This window comes from Antennarius striatus, chromosome 1 (assembly GCF_040054535.1).
Source record: "Antennarius striatus isolate MH-2024 chromosome 1, ASM4005453v1, whole genome shotgun sequence".
NCBI classification, from domain to species: domain Eukaryota; kingdom Metazoa; phylum Chordata; class Actinopteri; order Lophiiformes; family Antennariidae; genus Antennarius; species Antennarius striatus.
The window spans coordinates 10,106,571-10,129,184 of NC_090776.1; the positions used below are offsets into that span (position 1 = coordinate 10,106,571).

General features: G+C 38.8%; 1 protein-coding gene across 2 annotated transcripts in view; it reads left to right on the plus strand.

Moving 5' to 3' along the window:
* LOC137595774 (E3 SUMO-protein ligase PIAS1-like) overlaps nt 1–22,614 on the plus strand; it is a 57,888-nt gene that overhangs the window by 25,693 nt on the left and 9,581 nt on the right. For both annotated transcript variants that reach the window (XM_068316052.1, XM_068316063.1), the window contains exons 2-6: nt 1,371–1,866; nt 17,825–17,909; nt 18,022–18,160; nt 18,318–18,452; nt 21,487–21,592. In XM_068316052.1, the coding sequence (XP_068172153.1) occupies nt 1,371–1,866; nt 17,825–17,909; nt 18,022–18,160; nt 18,318–18,452; nt 21,487–21,592 (961 nt within the window). The remainder of the gene's footprint in view (nt 1–1,370; nt 1,867–17,824; nt 17,910–18,021; nt 18,161–18,317; nt 18,453–21,486; nt 21,593–22,614) is intronic.

The following is a 22,614-nucleotide window of genomic DNA, read 5'->3' on the forward strand; positions in this document are numbered from 1 at the left end:
TACCCCCGATGAGCTCAGCCTAAATGATCAGTTTGTTAAGCCCATTAGTCGAGTCAAATAGTATTTACACTGCACCGAATCACAATACAACTAATCTCAAGGCACTTTCCTAAATTGCAGGTCTAGACACCACTCTTGTTTGTTTTTCTTGTTTGTTTTTCTATTTATTTATTTTGAATTTTACAACTATTCAGGCCTACCCATGACAAAGCACTTAATTATAATAGCAAGTAGCTTTTTTGGGGAATTACACAGAATTTGTTCTTTTTTATGAACTTTGAACACGAATATTCTTAAGTGCATGAACAAATATTTACATAACAGCCTCAGAATTGAGATTCAATGCTTTTGATCACAATAGCAAAGAAACTATAGACGGAACAAGTTTTTTATGAACTCAGAACATGAAGAGCATTAATGAATACAACGCATGCAATAGGAAACATGGCAGTCAGAGCCTGCAACATCCCGCAACTTACCCTGACGTATACTTTCAGGGTAGGTCAGGGTAGTGCATATGGAAAAGGCGAGTGTAAGATCATAGATCAAAGCTAGTGCATAGGTAGATAAAAGCACTAGCTTGTATATTACACTGTTTTATTCTGCTCTAACATCAATTTCTCAGTTATTTTTAATATAGTCGTGTTTTTTCTAAATTATATTCTGGCAAACAGAAAATGTGTGAAAAAGATTCAGAAGTGAAATTTCAGGTGCGGCTTCATAATGATCCTTCCTGAGATTGTCACTGTTTGAGATAGGTCTGTTCTTCATTTCATTTCTGTTTTTTGTATCTACTGTTTGTGTAGTCATTCCGTGCCGTAGTGTTCCTCTCAGGTATTTGACATGCTCTGGGCATGTGGGCAAAAACCTTGTGGTCCAGCCGTGCACCAAAGGGCAGACAACTGAACTTCTGTTCCTGTAGAAATCAGATGAGCACAATTTGTTCTCATCAGAATGTTATTTGCATGATGTCCTAGGATATTTGAAAGAAGTTGAGCTGTTTCCACCTTTTCTCTGAGCACATCTTTTGTTCAGCAGACTTCAGGGTTCAGCTTTTTGAAACTAGAAAGTCTTTCTCGGTTTACTCATTGTAGACTTTGGTGCAAACTTAGATGCCAAAGTGCTGCACAGACGATATGAAGTCTTTCAAATGCCCAAGACTTCAGAACTCCATGGGAGATTGCTGCTGCCCTCTTTTGTGTTTGTTACTGTCCCTTTTGTAAAAGCGCAGTGGTACATGTAAATTTGATCACCAATTATTTTGTGTTGTTGTTCAATGCCTGTCCATTGTCACTCAGATTTTTACTTCAGTACAGCATTAGCATTGCATTTCACACGTTTCTCTTCTGTCTCTTCCCCCTCTTTGACAGCAAATGGTGATGAGCCTGCGGGTTTCTGAGCTGCAGGTGCTGCTGGGCTACGCTGGACGCAACAAACACGGACGCAAGCATGAGCTGCTGACCAAGGCGCTGCATCTGTTGAAGGCTGGCTGCAGCCCCGCTGTGCACATGAAGATCAAAGAGCTCTACCGAAGACGATTCCCTGCCAAAATGGTGTCTCATTCGGAGCTGGCCATGCCTGGACCGCACCACCCGGCCACAGCTGGGATGGTTGGAGGAGGCGGCGCTGCACTTCCCTCTGGCCTGACACAGCTGGCATATGAGGGTCACGCTGGTCATGGCGGAGCCCCATCTCCTGCTGCCTTATTACCGCTCTCGCTGCTCGGCCCTGGGAAACACGAATTGACCGGACTGACACACCACCTGTCTGGCTCCACCACGCTGCACCCGGTCCACCCAGATGTCAAGCTCCAGAGGCTGCCCTTCTACGACATGCTGGATGAGCTCATCAAGCCGACCACTCTAGGTTAGTGCAGGTGTTCGGGTGTGAGAATGTTCCAACACATTTATTTTCAGTTTGGCTTTAAGAAAACATGAATACTAAGATGTGTTTATTGGAATGTCACGAAGCAGTAATTCACGAAGCTGCTTAATGTACTGCATTCTATGTCCAAATACACTAGCATCCTGTTAGCTTCATGATTAAGACGTATACCCAGTAACTGCCTTTCACCAGAGATTCAGCGCATTAAATCTTGGTCTCTATTTATGTTTGTTGTTTGACTGTGGAGAAAATGTAATCAAAGAACATTTATGTCAGTGTGTTGTGTTTACAGTTTTAGTTCCTCTATCATGGAGAGACCTTCATGCCAGTGTCATAGTTGTGCTCCCATAAAATTTAGGACTATGAGCATCAATGTTGCTGCAAAAATATACAGTGTGCCCTCGCGCATTGGTGCATCAAATCTTGCAACTTCACCTCGTCACAGATTTTTGGAAAGCAGTCACGTGATACCGTATGCGCATTCTATTGGCTGACGGCATCAGGAAGTGCGCTCGGTTCTGTGAGTCTTGGATTTACATGAGACACAAAAGTGCTTTAAACAGTCAATAAAAGTGTGTGAAAAGGTAATATAGATAGAAGGTGGTTTAATATCAGTATGGGGAGGGACCATAAACATTTAAATTACCATAAATGATAATATAAATAGTTTGTCGCTCTATCGTGGAAGTCATTAATCGCGTGTGGTTCCTGGAACACATTGACTGCAAAGAACAAGGGTGCAATGTAATTTCCTTTAAGAGCTGAGATACAAAGGCCACAAGAGTTTCCCAACAGCTGTGAAAATACTAATAAGGAGGACAATGTACATTTTTCATTCAAAATGAAAACCGTCATTGCTGAGAAATTTGCTACAAATTGGTTACACCTGTTCAGGTTTTTATTTTCATTATTGAACAAGTAGAGTTGTTTTGGTGGATATGAAGGGGATTTTAGTTAAATTTACTGATTGAAAACATTTCTGTTACAGTTTTATTTTATAATTGTGATATTTATGTTGTTTAAAATGGACTATTATGCTAGAATTTTTTTGGATGTGCTGAACAGTACCACCCCATGATGTACTGTCATTGTAATTCCTTTGTACTCGTTTATTTCTAGCTGTGAGACCAATTTCATGCAAGTGTCAAGCAACTGGATATGAATGAAGTGCTGCACATATGAGCCACCGAACCATCAGTAACATATGTTGACAGGAGTGAATTTATCATGACCGAGTCACGTGTCTCCTAGGATACAGCATTAAGTGAGCAGAAAGAACTCGGGCGTTTATGAGTAGTTGGGTAGTTGATATATATATACTGCAGAGAAAAGAGTTCTGCACTGGATAACACCATTATGTCTCAACATCATTACACCGATGAACGCAAAATAAAAGAACATCATTAATGCAAGTATGTTTCCACCTTAATGCTTAAAATGTAATTCTGCCTCTTTTGTCGGTCACAGCGACACGATAACACATTCATTTGTGACAAAAACGGAAGTTTTTTGAAAACACTGGGTGTTAGAGGTTTTGGAGACTCTTTATAATAAAAACTTTTAATATTTACACATTAATGATTGTTATAATAGTAAGAGTAACCTAAAGCACTTAACATGATTCTGTAATCTTTTTTCTTCTACCATTCAAAATCTTGAGGGATTATTAACTCCAAGAGTAGTATTCATGAAACATAGTGGCCAGGTAGGAGAAAGGAAGAACCAATTGAAGTTTTTAATTCAAAGTCACTCAATTGGTTCTCTCTCTTAAAAAATGTTATTTCAGACTTTTTTTGCACAATTTCTGTCTGGATTATTGGATTGAGAAAGACGTTGGAAAATGGATACATGGTAAAATATTGGGAAGGATCTGCCCAACACTATAGGAAATAGTTTCTCTTAAATGATGAAATCATCGGAGGTCTTGGAGTGTTGGAAGGAAGGCATGTGGTTTGTGGGGTTCACTGCTGAGTTAAAGAGCCATCCACACACACACACACACACACACACACAGACACACACACACACACACACACACACACACACACACACACACACAGATATTATAGGGGTGTCAGATATGTACGGCGGCAGTAGCTCAGTCCATGTTCAAGACTCACGTCACCTCCTGAGCACTGTTGTGGTGCCCTTGAGCAAGGCACCATCTTCCCCCTTATAAGTTGGTCTTTGGGGCATCGTGATAGAGCTGTCCACCGCTCTATCTCTCATCTGCATACTTACAGTGTGTGTGTCACGGGCCTGTACACCTACCGGTGTATTTGTGCATGTGATCATGTGATTAACAAAATATACTAACACTAGTGTGAAAAAATAATTTCCATTTGAGGATTGATAGTTGATTTAATCTTAATTATTATAGACACGTATTGTTTTAATTCTTTAGGATTGTGGAGTTTAGAGGTGGAGGTTTGTCATGGAAAGGAGAGGAATGAAGGTTAGCCGCAGTAAGACAGAGTACGTGTGTGAATGAGAGGGACCTAGGTGGAAGAGTGAGGTTACAGGGAGAAGAGATCAAGAAGGTGGAGGATTTTCAGTACTTAGGGTCAACAGTCCAGAGCAATGGAGAGTGTGGAAAATAGGTGAAAAAGTTTATACAGGCAGGATTGAACGGGTGGAGAAACGTGTCAGGTGTAATGTGTGATAGAAGAGTTTCAGCTAAAATGAAAGGAAAGGTGTACAAAACTGTGGTGAGACCAGCGATGTTGTCTGGTCTGGAGACAGTGTCACTGAAGAAAAGACAGGAGACAGAGCTGGAGGTAGCAGAGATGAAGATGCTGAGGTTCTCTCTGGGAGTGACCAGGATGGATAGAATCAGGAATGCGTATATCAGAGGGACATCACATGTTAGAGGTTTTGGAGATAAAGTCAGAGAGGCCAGACTGAGATGGTTTGGACATGTCCAGAGGAGAGATGGTGAACATATTGGTAGAAGAATGCTGAGTTTTGAACTGCCAGGCAGGAGGCCTAGAGGAAGACCAAAGAGGAGGTTTATGGATGTAGTGAAAGAGGACATGAAGATAGTTGGTGTGAGAGAAGAGGATGCAGAAGACAGGGTTAGATGAAGGATTGTGGAGTTTAGTTCAATAAGTTCAATAAGATGTTTTTGACAATGGCAACACAAGCCAACACCCAAACTGTCATTAAGTTTTGATTCAGATACAGTAATTCAAACTTCTGATTGGTGCACGGATGCACGTGACATTTCTAAATGTGCATCACTACATTCAAATTGTTCACCAACTTAAAAAAACTGAAATGCTGTGCAGAGTCTCCTCTTACTTAATTTCATGAAGTCCCAGAGAATTAGCACCATGTCTTCTAACCAGTGTGGCCATTAATTAGATGTTTATAAAGATGCTCATAATCTTGGTTTTATCTTTGTTAGATTTGTCAGAATATTAGGTGTACATCTAACACCCGCCCACATTTAGCATAATAACACAGCTCTGGGATATATCGCAAATATATGGAAATGTCTAGATTTTCCTGCATTAGCATTTTAATGGAGTAAGAGACCATCTTATGATTAATTTTCCTGCAGATGCATGTACAAACACAGCGCCTGTAGCTCTGTCATTACAGCATCTCACCCCTCTCCGGCTAACCATTTCCTGCACATGTACTATCCTTGTCTGTTCTCTCTTCCCCTCCATCTTCCATCCTTTCTTCACGGCCTCTCTCAGTTAACATTTGCATGCAAAGTGATGAAATCAGACAGGCATACACCTGTGCCTGCATAACACACCCTCTCCTCATTTGAATCTCTCCTCACATTATTCAAAAACATACCAGTGAACACATTCACATTTAGATCTTTCACAGCAAATCTGTTTTCCAGTAAATATTACATGTTGGAAGTTTTGAGCGAGAGAAAAAACAATTTCTGAGAAGAGGAAAACCTGGAGGAGGTTGTTCCTCATTATTTCACTAAGCTGGAAATTAGAATTTGCTTCAGACCTTAAACCCTGCTGTCTTGTCTTGGAGGTGACGAGGGCAGAAATAAAACCACTTGATTAATTCTAATCCCTCACTCATGGGCAGACTGCAGTCTCCTCACTCCCTGATGACTCTTTCACTGTCTTTTCTCTGCATGTTGACCTCGGCCTCAACTTCTGATTAACCTCTGCACAGTCTTCCACCACTCTCTCCATCTTTCTCACCAATTGTCTCCCTCATTGTATTTTGTCTTTGTTTTTTTTTTCAGGTGGGGGATGGGCTGGCTGGCAGAAAGCTGTTTTGTTGATTATACCTGTTTAACCAGCATTAAAACACATGACAGGCAGTATATACAGGCATGACATGACAGCATAAAAGCAGAGGTTATTACTTATTTGCTGAGGTCAGCATGTTAGAAAGAAAGTAAGTGACTTTATTATTCCCCAGTGGGGAAATTCTGTTTTTTTTTTACACACACACACACACACACACACACACACACACACACACACACAAACACGCACGCACGCACGCACACACACACACACACACACACGGTAGTTTATTTCTGAGTCTGGTTAAGTCCTCTTCACAGCTGTAATGTAGGTTATTTGCAGAATTTATTGAAGGAAGCTTGGACTTTGTTTGATTCCCTCATTAAGTACACAAATAATTCTGAATAAAAACAAATTGGAGACTTAAAAAAAAATGTTCAAGAGCACTGGCCAATTTAAAGATGTCCTCTGGGCAGAAGAAGCATTGGCAGTTTATTGAGTCATTCATATTTAGTGTTTCAAATTGTTTGATGTTTCGAAGGAACATCCGGGGAACCATGTGATGCAGTTTGAGTTAGGAAATCATTCGGACATCTTCAAAAAATTATTTTTCAAAATCAAGAGCAGAGCATGTAAATAATATAGCATATACTGTACATGGACTATTAAAGTTTAGTTTCTCTAAATAATGTGCTTTTAGTGTATTTTACTGCCTTTTTTTGTATTTAACCCTGTATAGTATTTAACTAGTAACCATGGTGATGATGCGACTACAGATAAAGTCAAGTTAAAGAAGCATGTTTCTCAAAAAGGGAAACAATGAATCGTTCAGTCAATAGACCGATCTTGGTAATGCTGACAAAGCAATAATTCTTATAGCCAATCAATCAGAAAAATCAATACATTAAATACCATTTCTTCATCTGTTTTGCTTTTTCAACATATAGTAAGTCATGTGTGGAGCATACTGTACATCTTTGAGAACAATACAAGCTTTATAATGAAACTTACTATAAGCCTCTAGTATCAGACATGTGCTCAGAGTCCAGAGGATAAATACATACCTATCACATACATACCTATTACCCTCTACCAGCAGTAAGGGGTAATCCTGCAGGGTATCCTGGCTGCACTAGTCTCCTTTATTGCCAGGGTGACCTCACCGGTTGAACTCCATTTTTATTTCCATCATTAGCAGACCTTCATGGAGAGCTATACATCTGAACTCATTATGTACTGTATATCATTGTGGTCTGCATGCATTATACATGATTTAATCGCTTTATATTCAAAAGCATGCTTGCATTCCTTCCACATTTGAAGATTACCGTGCTGTGGAATTGTTTGTGTAGTCATGTCTTACAATCTAAGATCAAAAAATGATTCTGATACTTTTTTTATCTTTTGAAAACTAGATATCCGGGCGTCGCTATAATAATTTACTTTACTTCTGAATGAGGCCAGTAGGTCACAGACAAATTTGTCTTCACCACTTGTTTAAAGGCCAACGGAGGGAAATTTTTTTTAGCTCCACAATATTTTCTTTGATGCTGGGACATAAACCAACAGCATGGAGCCATCATTTACATGGTGAATATTATAATGCCATAAATAACGACACCTGATACAAATTTATTATAAACTTAACTGACACTCACCTAGCAATTAAGACATATGCAACAGTGGAACTTCTATGTTTAGAGGTTGCTATGTTTAGATTTTCAATGTTTAGGTTTTTCTTGTTTTACAGAAAAAGGGTACGTAACTGAAATCAGTATATATCCAACAAATGGTTCATATTCATCAATAATATACTAAAATGCTGACTTTTCCCCTTCAAAAATATTCACAATTTTTATTGTTTTAGTTTCCGTGACAACAAGTTCTATTTATTCTTAAAAGATGAGCAAGGTTTGAGATTTGAAGCAAGATACACATGTACTTTACGCTTGGGATGATGAAAAACATATCTTTTTAGAATTCAAGAGTACAATTTTGATTTCTAAGTTATTATTAAAGTTGAAAGTTTTTGTTGTTATAAATGCAGTCAGTGGGATTTTGTGGGGGCTTGGGTGATTTCTGTAAGTAAAGCTTTTATGGAAGACTTTTGTTTCTCGGCTCTTAAAAATGAAGTTCACATAATACCACCTATATGTTATGCAGATGAAAAATACTGAATGTTTCTTGAAAAAAATTGTTCAAATTATCATAGTCATTAGCAAACTTAATGATGCTATTTCCATAACTGGTGCTGTTGCATATATCAAATTAATTATAGTTGGACATCAGGGAGCTCAAGTGCCTCTTGAGCAGCCAAAAAATGATTGATTAGGACTTAATGTAATGTTCAGGGTTTGAATTGAACTGAACTCTTTAGTGTTCTTCCTACAGCATTTACAACTGGTCCTTCATTATGTTTATGTGTAACCAGCCATAACATCCCATGACACCAACCTGAGTTCAATCAGCACAAGCTGCTTTTTAATCATACAGGTTGGTGGCTTTTCATTCCAGATGGTTTTCTGAGCATTTACTTTTTCTTTGTTGTGTACCTCATTAATCTGTGCTTGTGGGTAACTGAGGCCCCATCCACACGATGCTGGAACTTTTTGATAACGCAACTTTTTTTACCCGGCATCGAAAACGATTCGCGTCCACAGGACAGCGTTTTCAAGAAAAAAACTCTATCCACACGTAAACGCATCAGTGCATTGATCAACACGTGTACAAGCAGAACAACCCCGAGAACGACAGGAGAGAGGACCGGGACATGTGGAAAGTCACGCTGTTCCTCTTCAAGGACGACCTCCATCACAGAGTTCTCCAACAGCAGGCAGCACATCCTGGTCTGACCCAGAACTGCCGTCGGCGTCTTTGGCGAGGAACGTGAATGAATGAATAAAAACACATATAAACTTTATGACACATAAATAAAGAAACAGACATTTTTAAGTGTAAAGCATTTTTATCAACGCATCTTTGACGTGGAGCTGTCTCACTTCCTGGTGCACTGACAGCGCCGGGTAGACAGGCAATCTGATTGGCTGAACTGAGTGGAGCTATTACCATGTTAACTGGAGGAGCAGCGCCCTTCATCTGTAGCCGCGAACTGCAACTAAAAATGCGCCAAGAAAATCTACTCTCGTGAATTTATCATCGAGTGGTCACGGGTCCGGACAGAACCATCCGAATCCGGACTGCGGTCCGCCATTTGGTGACCCCTGCTCTATGGAGAGAGAGAAAGAGCGAGAGAGAAGAGGAAAAAAAAGGCGCACCAGATTTTATTCCCTAGTCGCACCATTGCTCCCATATATATTTAATAGTAGCACTGATAAAAATTTGGGCGCATATGCGACCAAAATGATTGCAATTTCGAGCCCCGTCATTGGTTTGGAAAGCAAGTACATGTCTCCTGTAAATACGGCGTGTCACATTCATTATCAGCTACATACAAAACGTCATGGTGAATATGTCCACAAGTATCTAGAATCTCTGAGTCTTCTCCACTCAACAACAAAGAACAACCTGAGATTGACCCGCTCAGCCTACCCTACAGTCTCGTGCAAAATTCTTTATCTCACTGTAAACAGTTATAGCCTTCTCCCAACAAGTGAACATAAACAAAGAAGCCTTGGATGCTCCGAAGCATAAACACACTGCACAAAATGGCTTCCCTCACCCCGAGCTCATAAAACCTGCACCATTTTCTTCTAGCCTACAAGTTTTCTGATGAGACAAAAACAAACTCTGATACTCTCAGCATTTGTTGCTTTTAAAGCTTAGCTCAAATATAAGCTCCAATCTTCTTCCCACTGTTGCTGTTCGTATATGCCATTATATACCGACATGGGTTTAGTGTATCTTGGACGAAGCCAAGCTCTACCGACACTGTAAAATGTGCTATAAGATAGACATTGATGGAGACACCATGGCTAGTTGCCAGACTGAGAAAATGTAAGGCCAGGCTCAGCGGTCCTGCTAGTTCACTGGAATGCTTTAATGAGCCCTGTCAATATATAACTACACACCCTTTTCGGATAATAAAGTCTAACCGCTGCTGCTCGGGGGAGAGGAAGTAAGCCTTCTGGAAACTTGTCAGTTTCGGAGTGCGGGTGTAACATCCACATCTGACCTTTTGTTGTGTAGTCTTCTGACATCGTAGTTTTGGATTTGAGTGATGCTGGAAGGATTTTTGTCCATTTGTTTGCCTGTGAATGTTGCTGCATGATATGTTTACACTTGTATGTGTCCTGTGTTTGTGAATGTGTGTGTGTGCCTGCGGTGCACTAAAACCAAAAAAGTAGCTTAGCCACAAACAAGTTAATAAACTCCAGCTGGGCTCTGATTTGTCGAAGAAGACTATAGAGCTGAGCACATTCTCTGTAGCTTAGCTCACACATCCTTTCAAACCAGGCAAACAAGACCCAGAAATAAGTTTTCTAGGGTTTTGCTGACTGTAGGGTCACAGTCAGAAGCAGGAGTCAGGATATTCCCACTTTCCTTACTAACAGGAACTAGTCCCCTCTAGCAAGCTTTTCTTTAAATAATATTCAGAATGGATAATTTCATTTTCAGTTTCACAACTAAAATTTTCTTGTATAGTTTGTACAACCGAGTTTCAGCTTAGCTCTGGGACATGATGTGGAGTTGTTTTGCTGCACCGTGACAAGATTTTCTGATTACTTCAGAAGTGGAAAATTCTCACTTTCTTGTTTTTATTGTTTCGTTTGTCTGAGAGAGCTGGTCCAATCAGTTCATCACCAAGCTCATCAGAAGTTTCACAAGGACCCCTTTGTTTCACTGTGGTGGGTTGGAACAGTGACACGTCCAAAACCTGCACAACCTTTACAGGAGACCCACTTCTACTTGTTCAAAAATCTGAGGACCACCGAGTAATATAATTATTGTAACAAAATATAGGATTCCATCACATTCAATACTTAAACATTGTGAGGATGAGGTCCCATCCTCACAATGAGGATTAAAAGCTTGATTTGAGACATGAGTTCAAACAAATTCTAAATTAAATTTTTGTTTTAATAATTATGGTCCAATCTGATGTCAGACTATCATGTGATGGTTGTAACCATTTGGGCATCTTCCTCTATTTTCCATGTGCTTTTAATAATAAACGGGGGCGTTTTGCATCCACACATTGCAGAATGAACATGTTAGCTCTGCTCTGATATTGGACTGTTTGAGTTGATTAAAGATTATTGATGATTATTTTGGTTCAGGCCATTCTAATTTGTCTTCCTCACCTCCTCCTCCCCCCTCTCCCCCCGCAGCTCTGACTCCTACTGTGTTTAATTTGCATGCTTACAGGCCCCCTTGTGTGGTTTATATATATATATATATTTGAATTGATATATATTGAATTCTAGGACATTACAAAATTGTAGTGCATGACTAATCAATAGAATGCACCAAGAAGAGAAGATTTGAAATCCACGTTTTTATTGGTTAAGTGTGCTTTATAAATGAAATTCAAAAGAAAAAAGGTCAGCAAACCAATAAGGCCAGGTGCATTTCTCAAAAATGTAATACAAATACAGTTAAATAAAATAAATAAAAAATCAGAAATAAAATAAGGCAGAGTCTCAAATAGGCACATAAGCAGACTCTCAATCAAAATGAATACTAAAGCTGACTCAATACAGCAATTCAAAATGAATAGTGTAACATGCCTCTAAATAAGGCAACTAAATAGCAAGATGCCAACAGTCTGCCCTGGGGCAGACTGGCGGAGTCGTCTACAGCGCAGATTGGCAGCGCAGAATCACCGCGTTTTTGTTGATAGTCCCGTCTTTGTTCTTTTTATAAATAAACTTTCCGCCCAAAGGTCTGATTGGGCTTGCCTCGCTCTCCTGTGTCACGTCAATCTCTGTTGTCAGTCACTCTGCTTTTGACTAGTGGCGCAGGTAGGAAGTGACGTCACTGCAGCCTACGGGTCACTCAATGGGCCAAATTTAAAATGCTTGCGCATTGACTTGCCACTCGCAATTAATTGCGTTAATTTTTATAGCGCGTTAATTTGCAGCGTAATTAATTAGTCTTATTAACGTGTTAAAGTGACAGCCCTTATATACTGTGTGTGTGTGTGTGTGTGTGTATATATATATATATATATATATAAAAATGTGTGTGTGTGTGTGTGTGTGTGTGTGTGTGTGTGTGTGTGTGTGTGTGTGTGTGTGTGTGTGTGTGTGTGTATGCACACGTATGTTTAACAGTACAACGAGTGGAAAAGATCATTTCTCCAGTGTGAGATCAATAAAGTATGTTTCGTCTTCTTGTTCTCCATATTCTTCCTTTCAAAAGACCAGGTCCTGACTCACTGCTGCTCGACAGCTATAATTATCATTATTGATTACCTTGATAATAACGCTCTAACTGGGGAGGACATATTGTCAGAAATGTGTCTGTGTTGTTGTTTTTTTACATGGGAGCTAATAAAAATTTCACTGATCTTTTATTGTGGATCCACCATAGTTTGTTTACTCTTCAGTGTCAACAACAACAACCCACTGGAGGTCAGTTTTCCATCTGTCACTTTTTATACACTCTTGTTTTTTTTAGCTCATACATTGAACATCATGGATTTGACTAAACTTTAACATAGAAGCTGTCTCAGAACACATGTAATCATGGACTGAGTCTCAATCCATTCAGTCATTGAAAACATATTTCACATACTTCATGTTAATCAAGGCATGATTTCAAACAGTAGCACTGATTTTGAAGCAGGCTTTTTTTCATATGAAGTCACTTCCAATCTTTACAAAGAGTCGCCTGAGCCATCGTCTTCTCTGATGATGCCGTCTGACTACTGCAGGTCCTCTCAGATGTGATGTTCAGTCTCAGCACCTCATGATCCATTATTGGAGATGTGCACTGTTAGAGCTCTTGATTGTTTATTGTAATTGTGTCTCAAGATGAATATCCCACTGATTCATTAATGTTTGTATTGTAATAAGCATCACTAAGCAGACATGGCAGAATGTGTTTGATTACAGTTCTCACGGCATCATTAGTTTTCTTCCAGTGAAGTCCAATAGATACTGAAAGTATTCAAAGTAAATCCTTTGTGATTTTATTTTAACACATTTAATTAATGAATCCCCCCATTAGTGAGTGTCTGTCTGAGTTCCATATGATCAAATCAAATTTAGCACCCTTCCTGCCTAATTTGTCCCACCTGTTTATATTTTTAATCGTTTGATATTTGTCAAGTTTGTTTTGGAACAAAAGATTTAGATAAATATTATAATGAAAAAATATGGATCTGTCATTACTTTGCTTTTCTTGATATTTCAACTGTTAATGTCATTCATATTAGGAAAAAAAACAAAATTTAAGTGAAATTATTCTTGTAAAAACATATGCAATACTTAAAAAGGAGCCTCAGAATGATATTCAATTTATAAATGATTTCATTTCTTAAACCTTTAAACATATTTTTATCCCTAAATTTGGGAGATAATAGATTTTCTAAAACAGGGTGTCTTAAATTGAACCTGTGAGGCCCTGTCCACACGATGCCGGAACTTTTTGAAAACGCAACTTTTCCCCCCCCGCATCGATAATGATTTGCGTCCAAATAACAGCGTTTTCAAAAAAATCTCCGTCCACACGTATCCGCATCAGTGCGTTGATCAACACGTGTATAAGTAGAGCAACTCCGAGAACAACAGGAGAGAGGACCGGGACGTTGTTCCTGGAGGACGACCTCCATCACAGAGTTCTCCCACCAGCAGGCAGCGCGTCCCGGTCCAACCCAGAACTGGCGTCGGCGTCTTTGGCGAGGAACGTGAATGAATGAATGAATGAATGAATGAAGGAATATATAAACTTTATGACACATAAATAAAGAAACAGACGAACAAATATTTAAGTGCAAAGTATGTTTATCAACGCATCTTCGACGTGGAGCTGTTATACATCAGAAAATACAGTGGTACCTCTACTTATGAAATTAATTGGTTCCGGAAGAAATTACGTAAGTAGATACGCGTTTTCCATGCAAATGCCCTAATCCGTTCCAAGCCCCCCAAAATTCCGACATAAATGTTTTATAAAGCATAAAAAATGCATCAAAACATGTAACAAATACATGTTACAATTAGATTATTACACTTTAAATGAGAGTTGTGCATAACGCAAAAAACAAAGAATAGAGTAAAGAATAATATTTATTTACCTTTTAACAGCTGTCCCCATTGTTTTTTGCCCTCTTTGGTTCATGCACTCCTATCTCACGATGCCGAACAACAGAGTGAAATCCATCCTCCTTTTGAACTTCTCCAACCACCCACGCGATGCCTTAAACTCTTTAAACTTCCTTTTGTTCTAATAACGTGGCGATTGTAGATGCATTACGGCCATATTCTTTGAAGAGATCAACCAAACGCATCCCTTTTTCATGCTTTTCTATTATCTCTTGCTTTGTTTGTATGGACAAAAAAAAAACTATTTTCTTCGTCTTTTCTTTTTCTCTTTTCTCCGTCACTGTCTTGGGGTTCATAGTGAATACGTACTCAAAAAGTTATTATATTTGCTCAAAACTATCAGAACACCTCACAGGTCGAGAGCCGAACGCCAAAGACACTCCATATTCCATAAGCACAGATCTAGCTCGACACAGAGATATAATGGCATCCCTCTTAGCCAATGGGATGCCAGGAAGTTACGTAATAGGTAATAGACAATGGCAGAACAGCTATGAGAATATTGCGTTTAGGAACCTGTGGGAGATTCGAGTATCAGCCGATACTGTGTTTTTACATTACATAAGTCGAAATTTCTTTCGTAAGTAGAGGTAATATTTTCCTGCTGAGAAATTTCGTTAGTAGAAAATTTTGTAAGTAGAGACATTCGTAAGTAGAGGTATCACTGTAGCTGGTTTTAGCGCCATTTGTACATGTAGATATGGGTCACATGCATAACGTCACAGAGGTTTTGGTTCCAGGGACACGCCCCCGGATAAAAAAAGTTGCGGATACAGTGTCTACACGACAACGCAGACCCAGCGTTTTCAAAAAATTCCACCTTGGCCAGCGTTTTTAAAAAGTTGCGTTTTTGTTCCGGATATCTGTGTTGTCGTGTGGACTGAAGATGATGAAATTGAAATGATAGTTTTCTGTTGTTTCTTTTAATCTAACTTCCAAATTCTAACTTCCTTCCTCCATCTTTTTAGTTTTGACTAAGCCTTTGCACGATTTTCAATTTTTCAATAACGCCGTTGTAGCAACAATGTTGTGACAACGGTTGTGTCTCCATGGTAGAAATAAGGCAATTACATTATTGTGTGAATTTAGCAAAAACAAAATAAATTAATTGCTGTACAGGATTTGTTTACCTTTGGACATCTATTTTCTCCTTTTGTTAAGTTGTTATATAAAACTAGGATTAAGAAATTATGCCTGTAGCTTAATTTCCGACTGAGAAACATGAAAATGTTATTCATTGTTTCTCGCAGCTCTACGTCAGGACTCAAAAAAAGGCGTGTTTCTTAAAGTTAATATTTTGTTTTCGATATTATTTAACAAAAGCAGCTAGAAAAGATTTTTTTAAAACTTAAATCCAGTATAAATTTGTCAAAATTATGATTTAAATTCAATCTCACTTGATCGCGAGTCGGTTAAGTGAAACTATGAATCTGAATCTTTGATTCCAGGTTACAGTACTTTGTGGTTGTCAAAAAAATAAGACTTCTCTGATAGCACCAAAAGTATAGTATATTATTCCAGAGCTGATGTCAAATAAGACATACATAACTTACACCACTAGAGTTCTAGAAGAATGTGTAAAAATCTATCTGTGTTTATGAGAGTGAAATGAAGACATCAGTCAAAGCTCATTCCAGCTCCTCTCATATGTCTCCTTACCACACGCATCCAAACGCCAGAGTCAAATCCACTACCAGAGACAGCGTGAGTTATAGAACGATGAGGAGAGTGAGAGAGAGTGAGAGAGCACTTTCTATTTATAGCCGGTGTGCCCAGAGAGGAGGAACACTGTTGTTTGAGAGCACACTTGCTTCGTGTGGTTTTGTTCTGCAGTGCACAGCCGGCCTCTCCAAAATGAAAGAACAGAACCATACTGTAAATGAAAGCCATACAAATTATAGATGATGTGGGTGGTAAAATTGGTCATTACTGGTGAAATTAATGAGTGTTTGAGAGACTGATGGCAGGAGGAACATGATTGGTCCAGGACTCGTTGGCAGCTTAAGGATTCGTCCACCTCAATGCCACAGACAGAAATTACCACTGAGTGTTTGTGAGTGGCTGTCACTCACTCACAATTACTGCAAACTTTAATTATTTAAAGCAGCAGTCATGATTAATGATTGTTAATTTTGTAACTCATAATTATCACTTGCACCGCCTTCGGGTCAAATGTGTCACACCGAGATCCAGAAGTTATGCTTCATTAATTATAGTTTTTATGCATGAAGTGAAAAATGTCCATATGTCTTGGAAGATTCCATCAACTCTGATAAATGGGACAACTAATTCTAACCGGGTCAAATGTCTTTATCAGAGCAAAGCAGTCATGAATCAAAAGTCACATTCATCTCAGTCAATGGTTCTTATGGTTACCATACAGGAAGTTGAATGTACATCAGACATTAACAGCTTTTCCTGAGAAAAGTAAAAGAAGGTAGTTTTCAGATGACAGAAATGATGCTCCAGTGACATTGGTTACTCATTCATTTGTGGAGCACTAACACAAACTCATTTTGTTGAAGAGGAAATTTTTTTTTAACTTTAAAAAAACATTGATTAGATTTGATTTGATTCGATTAGCTTTGATTAGATATACTTTAATGACCCCAAAGTGGGAAATTCACTAAAAGAAAATGCAATTTATAAGTCTTTATATTTACCTTTCATACATAATCTAGTCACAATTTGTCTATTAAAATTAGAAAAATGTAAGGGCTCAAATCAGATAAGGTCAAAATCCTTAAAAATGCTTCAGTAAAAAGCTACAGAAATTGATAAAGAACTGATGAATTTCGAGGTTCATGTCTGATTTTGGTTGAATTTTCTTTTTTCAATTAGTTCTGGATGCAATTTACCATAAAAACTATTTTCAAATTATTGTTTGTATATGAATTAAACAAGACCTGTAATAGATGTTAAAGCAGCACCACTTTATATAAAGTATTTTATGATCCTTGCCAGGCTGTTTCACTTTGGTTTCCAGTCTTGACAAGTTAAGCTTGTGTCCTCCTGTATTTATCGATATGCTGACCAGAGATGGGAGTGGTGACGATTGTCTCATTTAACAGGGAAAGAGAAAGAGTCATCAGAGCTTCTCCTACAGATGCCCTCCCATCATAGTATAAACTTTTATTTTCTTTCTAAACCTGCTGGTTTAGTAACACCAGTCATTTCTGGCACCTCTTGGGGTGACTATAAATAGAGCACACGTTTGCTCTTCTTCACCTCTGTGTGAGATGATGTGGTTTGACATGCAGGTGTTCCTTCGCTCTTGGTTTATGAGACACCGACTGATACTATGCTATACACACCCTTTTCTTAGCTTTAACTTCATCTGTGGATGTAAACAATGATTTACTGTACTTATGCAACAGGACATTTTTCCCTGTGCAAGGACATTTGAACTTTAACTTTGGATCAGTGTAATTTAGATGGCTATTAAAAATGTTTCTGTCTCCGTTTGTCACCCTTCTACAGCATCCGACAACAGCCAGAGGTTTCAAGAGACGTGTTTTGCCTTTGCATTAACGCCACAGCAAGTCCAGCAGATCAGCAGCTCAATGTAAGACAATCACCACTCTGTCAATGCGGGAGGCTGAGCCAATCATGAATAATTCAAAAATGTGCATGCTTTCTAAAGATGTCTAGTGATAAATTTGTTTTTATGCTCAAAGGGACATCTCGGGGACCAAATGTGACTTCTCAGTTCAAGTTCAGTTGCGGTTTTGCCTGTCGGAGACAAGCTGCCCTCAGGAAGACCATTTTCCACCTAATCTATGTGTGAAAGTAAACGGGAAGCCATGTAACCTGCCGGTAAAGAGCGCTGCATTGACGGACAAGACACAAACAACCAACCAAACATCATTTTTCAGCTACTCACACATGGAGAGGGACGGGGTTTAATGTCATAGCTATAAAAGTGGAACTTGGTATTCGCAGCAAAAAGTTTAATTCTCTGTGTGCCATCTAGGGTTATCTTCCTCCAACCAAAAATGGTGTTGAGCCCAAGAGGCCCAGCAGGCCAATCAACATTACCTCTCTGGTCAGATTGTCCACCACAGTCCCCAACACCATTGTCGTGTCATGGACCTCTGAGATTGGAAGGGTAAGGAATGAAATGTCACCGTTTCAAACAAGATAGATTTAAAAAGTGAGACATTTTATGTAAATCTGTAAATGCAGATCACTAAACTTTTGGAAAAATCTCCTTCAAAGTTCACTGTTTTTTGTCCTTCAAAGTGAAGCAGTCTAGTTTGAAATGTATTTAGAAGATTTTTTTTTGATTTTTGCAAAAACACTTTAATCACATTCAAACATTTTACCATTTTACATTAGATGAAGCACTAAAGTGCTTCAGAAGATTTTTTGCAAAGAAACTTCAATCACATTTAGAACATTGAGAACATTTTTACAATTTTTCATTAGATGAAACTTCAAAAACACTAAACACTCAAAAACACTAAACACCAATAAACAAAGGGAAATACAATATAAAAATTAGGACATTATAACAGGAAGTTTGCAAAAGTCAGGTGGTCATCAGCTAAAGTACATAGGACATTTTTGTAACACCAGATGTTCCTAAAGTTATTCAGGTCTTTTGTCAATTTATAGAAACCAAATTCTAGTTTAAAGCGACATCTGATGTTACAGCAAAAAGCAGTAGCTGCTTCTTGAACAGTATTGTTTTCAATTCTCCTCTTCCTGGTCACATAAATTTCAAGTTTTGCCTCTCCAGAAATAAAATGTAAAAGCTGCCACTTTCTCTGATTCGATCTATTGTACCCAGCACCGTAGATGAATTTCTTGATACTAAAATTTTCCCTGAACAAATTAAAAACATTCATTAGAAGAGTGAAGAGCAAGAAGAAGAAGAATTTTTATTACTTTTGCAAAAACACTTTAATCACATTCAAACATTTTACAATTTTACATTATATGAAAGCACTAAAGTGCTTCAGACGAAGAAGATTTTGTGCAAAAAAAATTCAATCACTTTCAGAACATTTTACAAATTTTAATTAGATGAAACTTCAAAAACACTTAACACCAATAAATAAAAGGAAATACAATTTAAAAATTAGTGCATTATATCAGGAAGTTTGCAAAAGTGAGGTGGTCATCAACTAAAGTGCATAGGACATTTTTGTAACACCAGATGTTTCTGAAGTTATTTAGGTCTTTTGTCATTTTATAGAAACCAAATTCTAGTTTTAAGCGACATCTGATTACTGCAAAAAACAGTAGCTGCTTCTTGAACAGTATTGTTTTCAATTCTCCTCTTCCTGGTCACATAAATTGCGAGTTTTGCCTCTCCAGAGATAAAATTTAAAAGCTGCCACTTTCTCTGATTCGATCTATTGTACCCAGAACCGTAGATGAATTTCCTGATACTAAAAAGAAGAAGAAAGACTTCATTAATCCCCTTTTACGGGGAAATTACTATTTTCACTCTCTTTTTTTTTTTTTTTTACACGATTTTTGTGTTACATGCAGGATATATACAGTATATTTGTGCAGGCCCCTGAAACACACAAGGGGCCTGTGTGCATGCAGTTAGTATCACAACACATCACAGCATATGGGGAGGCAGAGAGTGAAGGGCAACTACTTCAGGTAGCGCCCCAACTGAGCAACTTGTAAGGGGACGGCACCTTGCTCAAGAGCGCCTCGACAGTGGCCGGGAGGTGAGCTGACACCTCCCACAGTCAGCTCACACTCCGATGTCGAAAGTCTGGTGGGAGCGGGAATCGGACCGCCGATGTCTGGAAGACATCTGCTCTACCGCTGAGCCACTGCCGCCCCAAGACTTAAAGCTCACCCTCTCTATTTACAGGTGCTTTAGGTTCAGTCTTTAGTGAAGTAGCCAATCGTGTGTGTGCATGTGTGTGTGTGTGTGTGTGTGTGTGCGTGTGTGACACTGCATACAAAAAAATGATGGACTTTAGAACAGCTCTTTCAAAGTGAAGCCACAGCATCTTTGTCGCCCCCTGGTGGTGTGTGTGTGGTTTGGGTCTGAAATCCCGTCTGTTCCATTGTTCCGTGTTAGCAGATGAGATGTGGGCCAGATTCACAATCAAAAGCACAAATCAGATATTTTATTCTCAGAATTGTTCTGACCATTTTAGGACAAATGTGAGCTAAATAAGGCCTAGGGTACAATTTCTTCCGGGATTATTAAAGTATCTATCTACTCTATCTATCTAGGAATGTGGGCCAGAAAAATATAGACCTCAAGTGGAATGTTGTGCCCCCACCGCCAGCTACAAATTATGTGTTGTTGTTTTTTGAAATTTTTTTATCCAAGAGTGAAAACGAAAATATTATCACAGGTGTTGGTTGGAAGGTAGTTTGCTTTATATGAGGAAGTATCACAGTATTTAAGGATAGCAACATAAAGAGACATTTTTCAACCAAGCATGCTAAACATGCATCACACATGTCATAGAAAAAAGAAAGCGTCTTGGGTGTGTGTGTGTGTGTGTGCAGGTTTTGTGCGCGTGCGTGCATAACCTGCATATGTGTGGCCAGCAGTTTAAAACCCAGGAAGTGGAATTTCTGATCACTGCTGTGTTGAATTTTGGGAGCCACAAATCTTCACTAATGGAGCAGAGTGAGAAAGGATAGCGCCATAACTTCTGGGAAAGCTTGTCCATGTGACCTTGTATGGTCAAAAGGCACAGTGAATCAAGCTGTTGGCACAGTTACTGACAAAATCACCTTTTGTAGAAACATTTAGATGAAATAACCTTGCTAATATGACAAAGTACTTTATTGATTCATGCACTGGTTTATATTGAGATGGATGGAGCTGACGTTTGTGCAGACAGGCACCGAAGAGCGATAGCAGAACCATCCCACGATAGAAATACATGCTGTACATACTGGCCTCAAATGTCAGCATACAACGCTGACATTTGAGTTCTTGCTTTCCTTTGTTCTTCCTTGCACGCTGCTGAACACACACTCGTCTCAGGGTAACAGGAACAACCTTAAATAACACGGCTCAAGGACATTCTCTGTAACTGACACTGAAACGCAGAAATGTATCAATCAGGATTTTAAGTGTCATTTTGCACATTTTTAAATATTTCATGCATTCATTTTTAACTAGTGCATTCATTCATGTCTCTCCATAGAGTTACTCCATGGCCGTGTATTTGGTGAAGCAGCAGTCATCCACGGTGCTGCTACAGAGACTACGGACAAAAGGCATCAGAAACCCAGACCACTCCAGAGCGCTCAGTAAGGACTGCTACATCTTTTCTTAGCGACAACATATTCTGGATTGTATCAGGTCCAAACTTATGAAAATGATGTCAGCTCGGCAGTAAATACAATTTCATCGTTTAGTTCTGTGCTTCCAGTGTCCTTTTAATTCATTTAAATCCTCATAGACGACTAAGTTCACAAACCACAACCATATGACAATGTTCAATATAAACTGAGGTCACATAGCGATAGAATTGTGGAAAAGAATGTACAACAACAACAATAACAATAATAATAATAATTTATGGTTATTGCCTTTAAAACCCAGCTCTGATTTTGGGTGTCCAGGATAAGAAACATGAAAGTGGTGACACTTTTTACTCTGGTGACTACCTAACGTAGGTTAAAACAAAAAAAAAAAGACCTTATAGTGATCTTGTGGATGACATTTTAAGTCTCTGTTATAATCAATAACTCAATAACTAATATGTGGGGTTTTTTTTTTTTTAACATGCATCCATTCCTAATTCCTGATTTAATTCACCATCAGATGTCCAAAGTGTTTCCCCTTACACACGAGGAATTACTTTACAAAATAGTATATGTCTAGACAATTAAACAAAACTATATCTAAACACACATTTATGCCTCTGGATTTCATCATGCTAATTTCATTTCATTTGTTTAATATTTGGCACAGTGCATGTTCTCATGAGCTGCTGTGAAGGTTCTGTGGTATTTGATATTGTCATATTTTGGATAAAATTTGTCTTTGTGTCCAAAGGTGGAGAAAAGCAATGCATTGCTGTAGGAAAAGCTGATCTGATTATCTATAGGTCTTTAGCCCATACAGTTACGCATTCCCCCTCCCTCTACTCTGTTAAATGTGACTGTGTTACAATCACTCCCGGCTTTGAGGACCTAAAATACAGGGTTTACACGTCCTGACCTGAAGCTTTTGTCACGTTGCTCACAGCTGCTGTTGTGACAGCTGACATCACTTCCAATCTGGTGCAGGAGCTTTTCTGTGATTTTACACCAACAGTTTGTTTGAG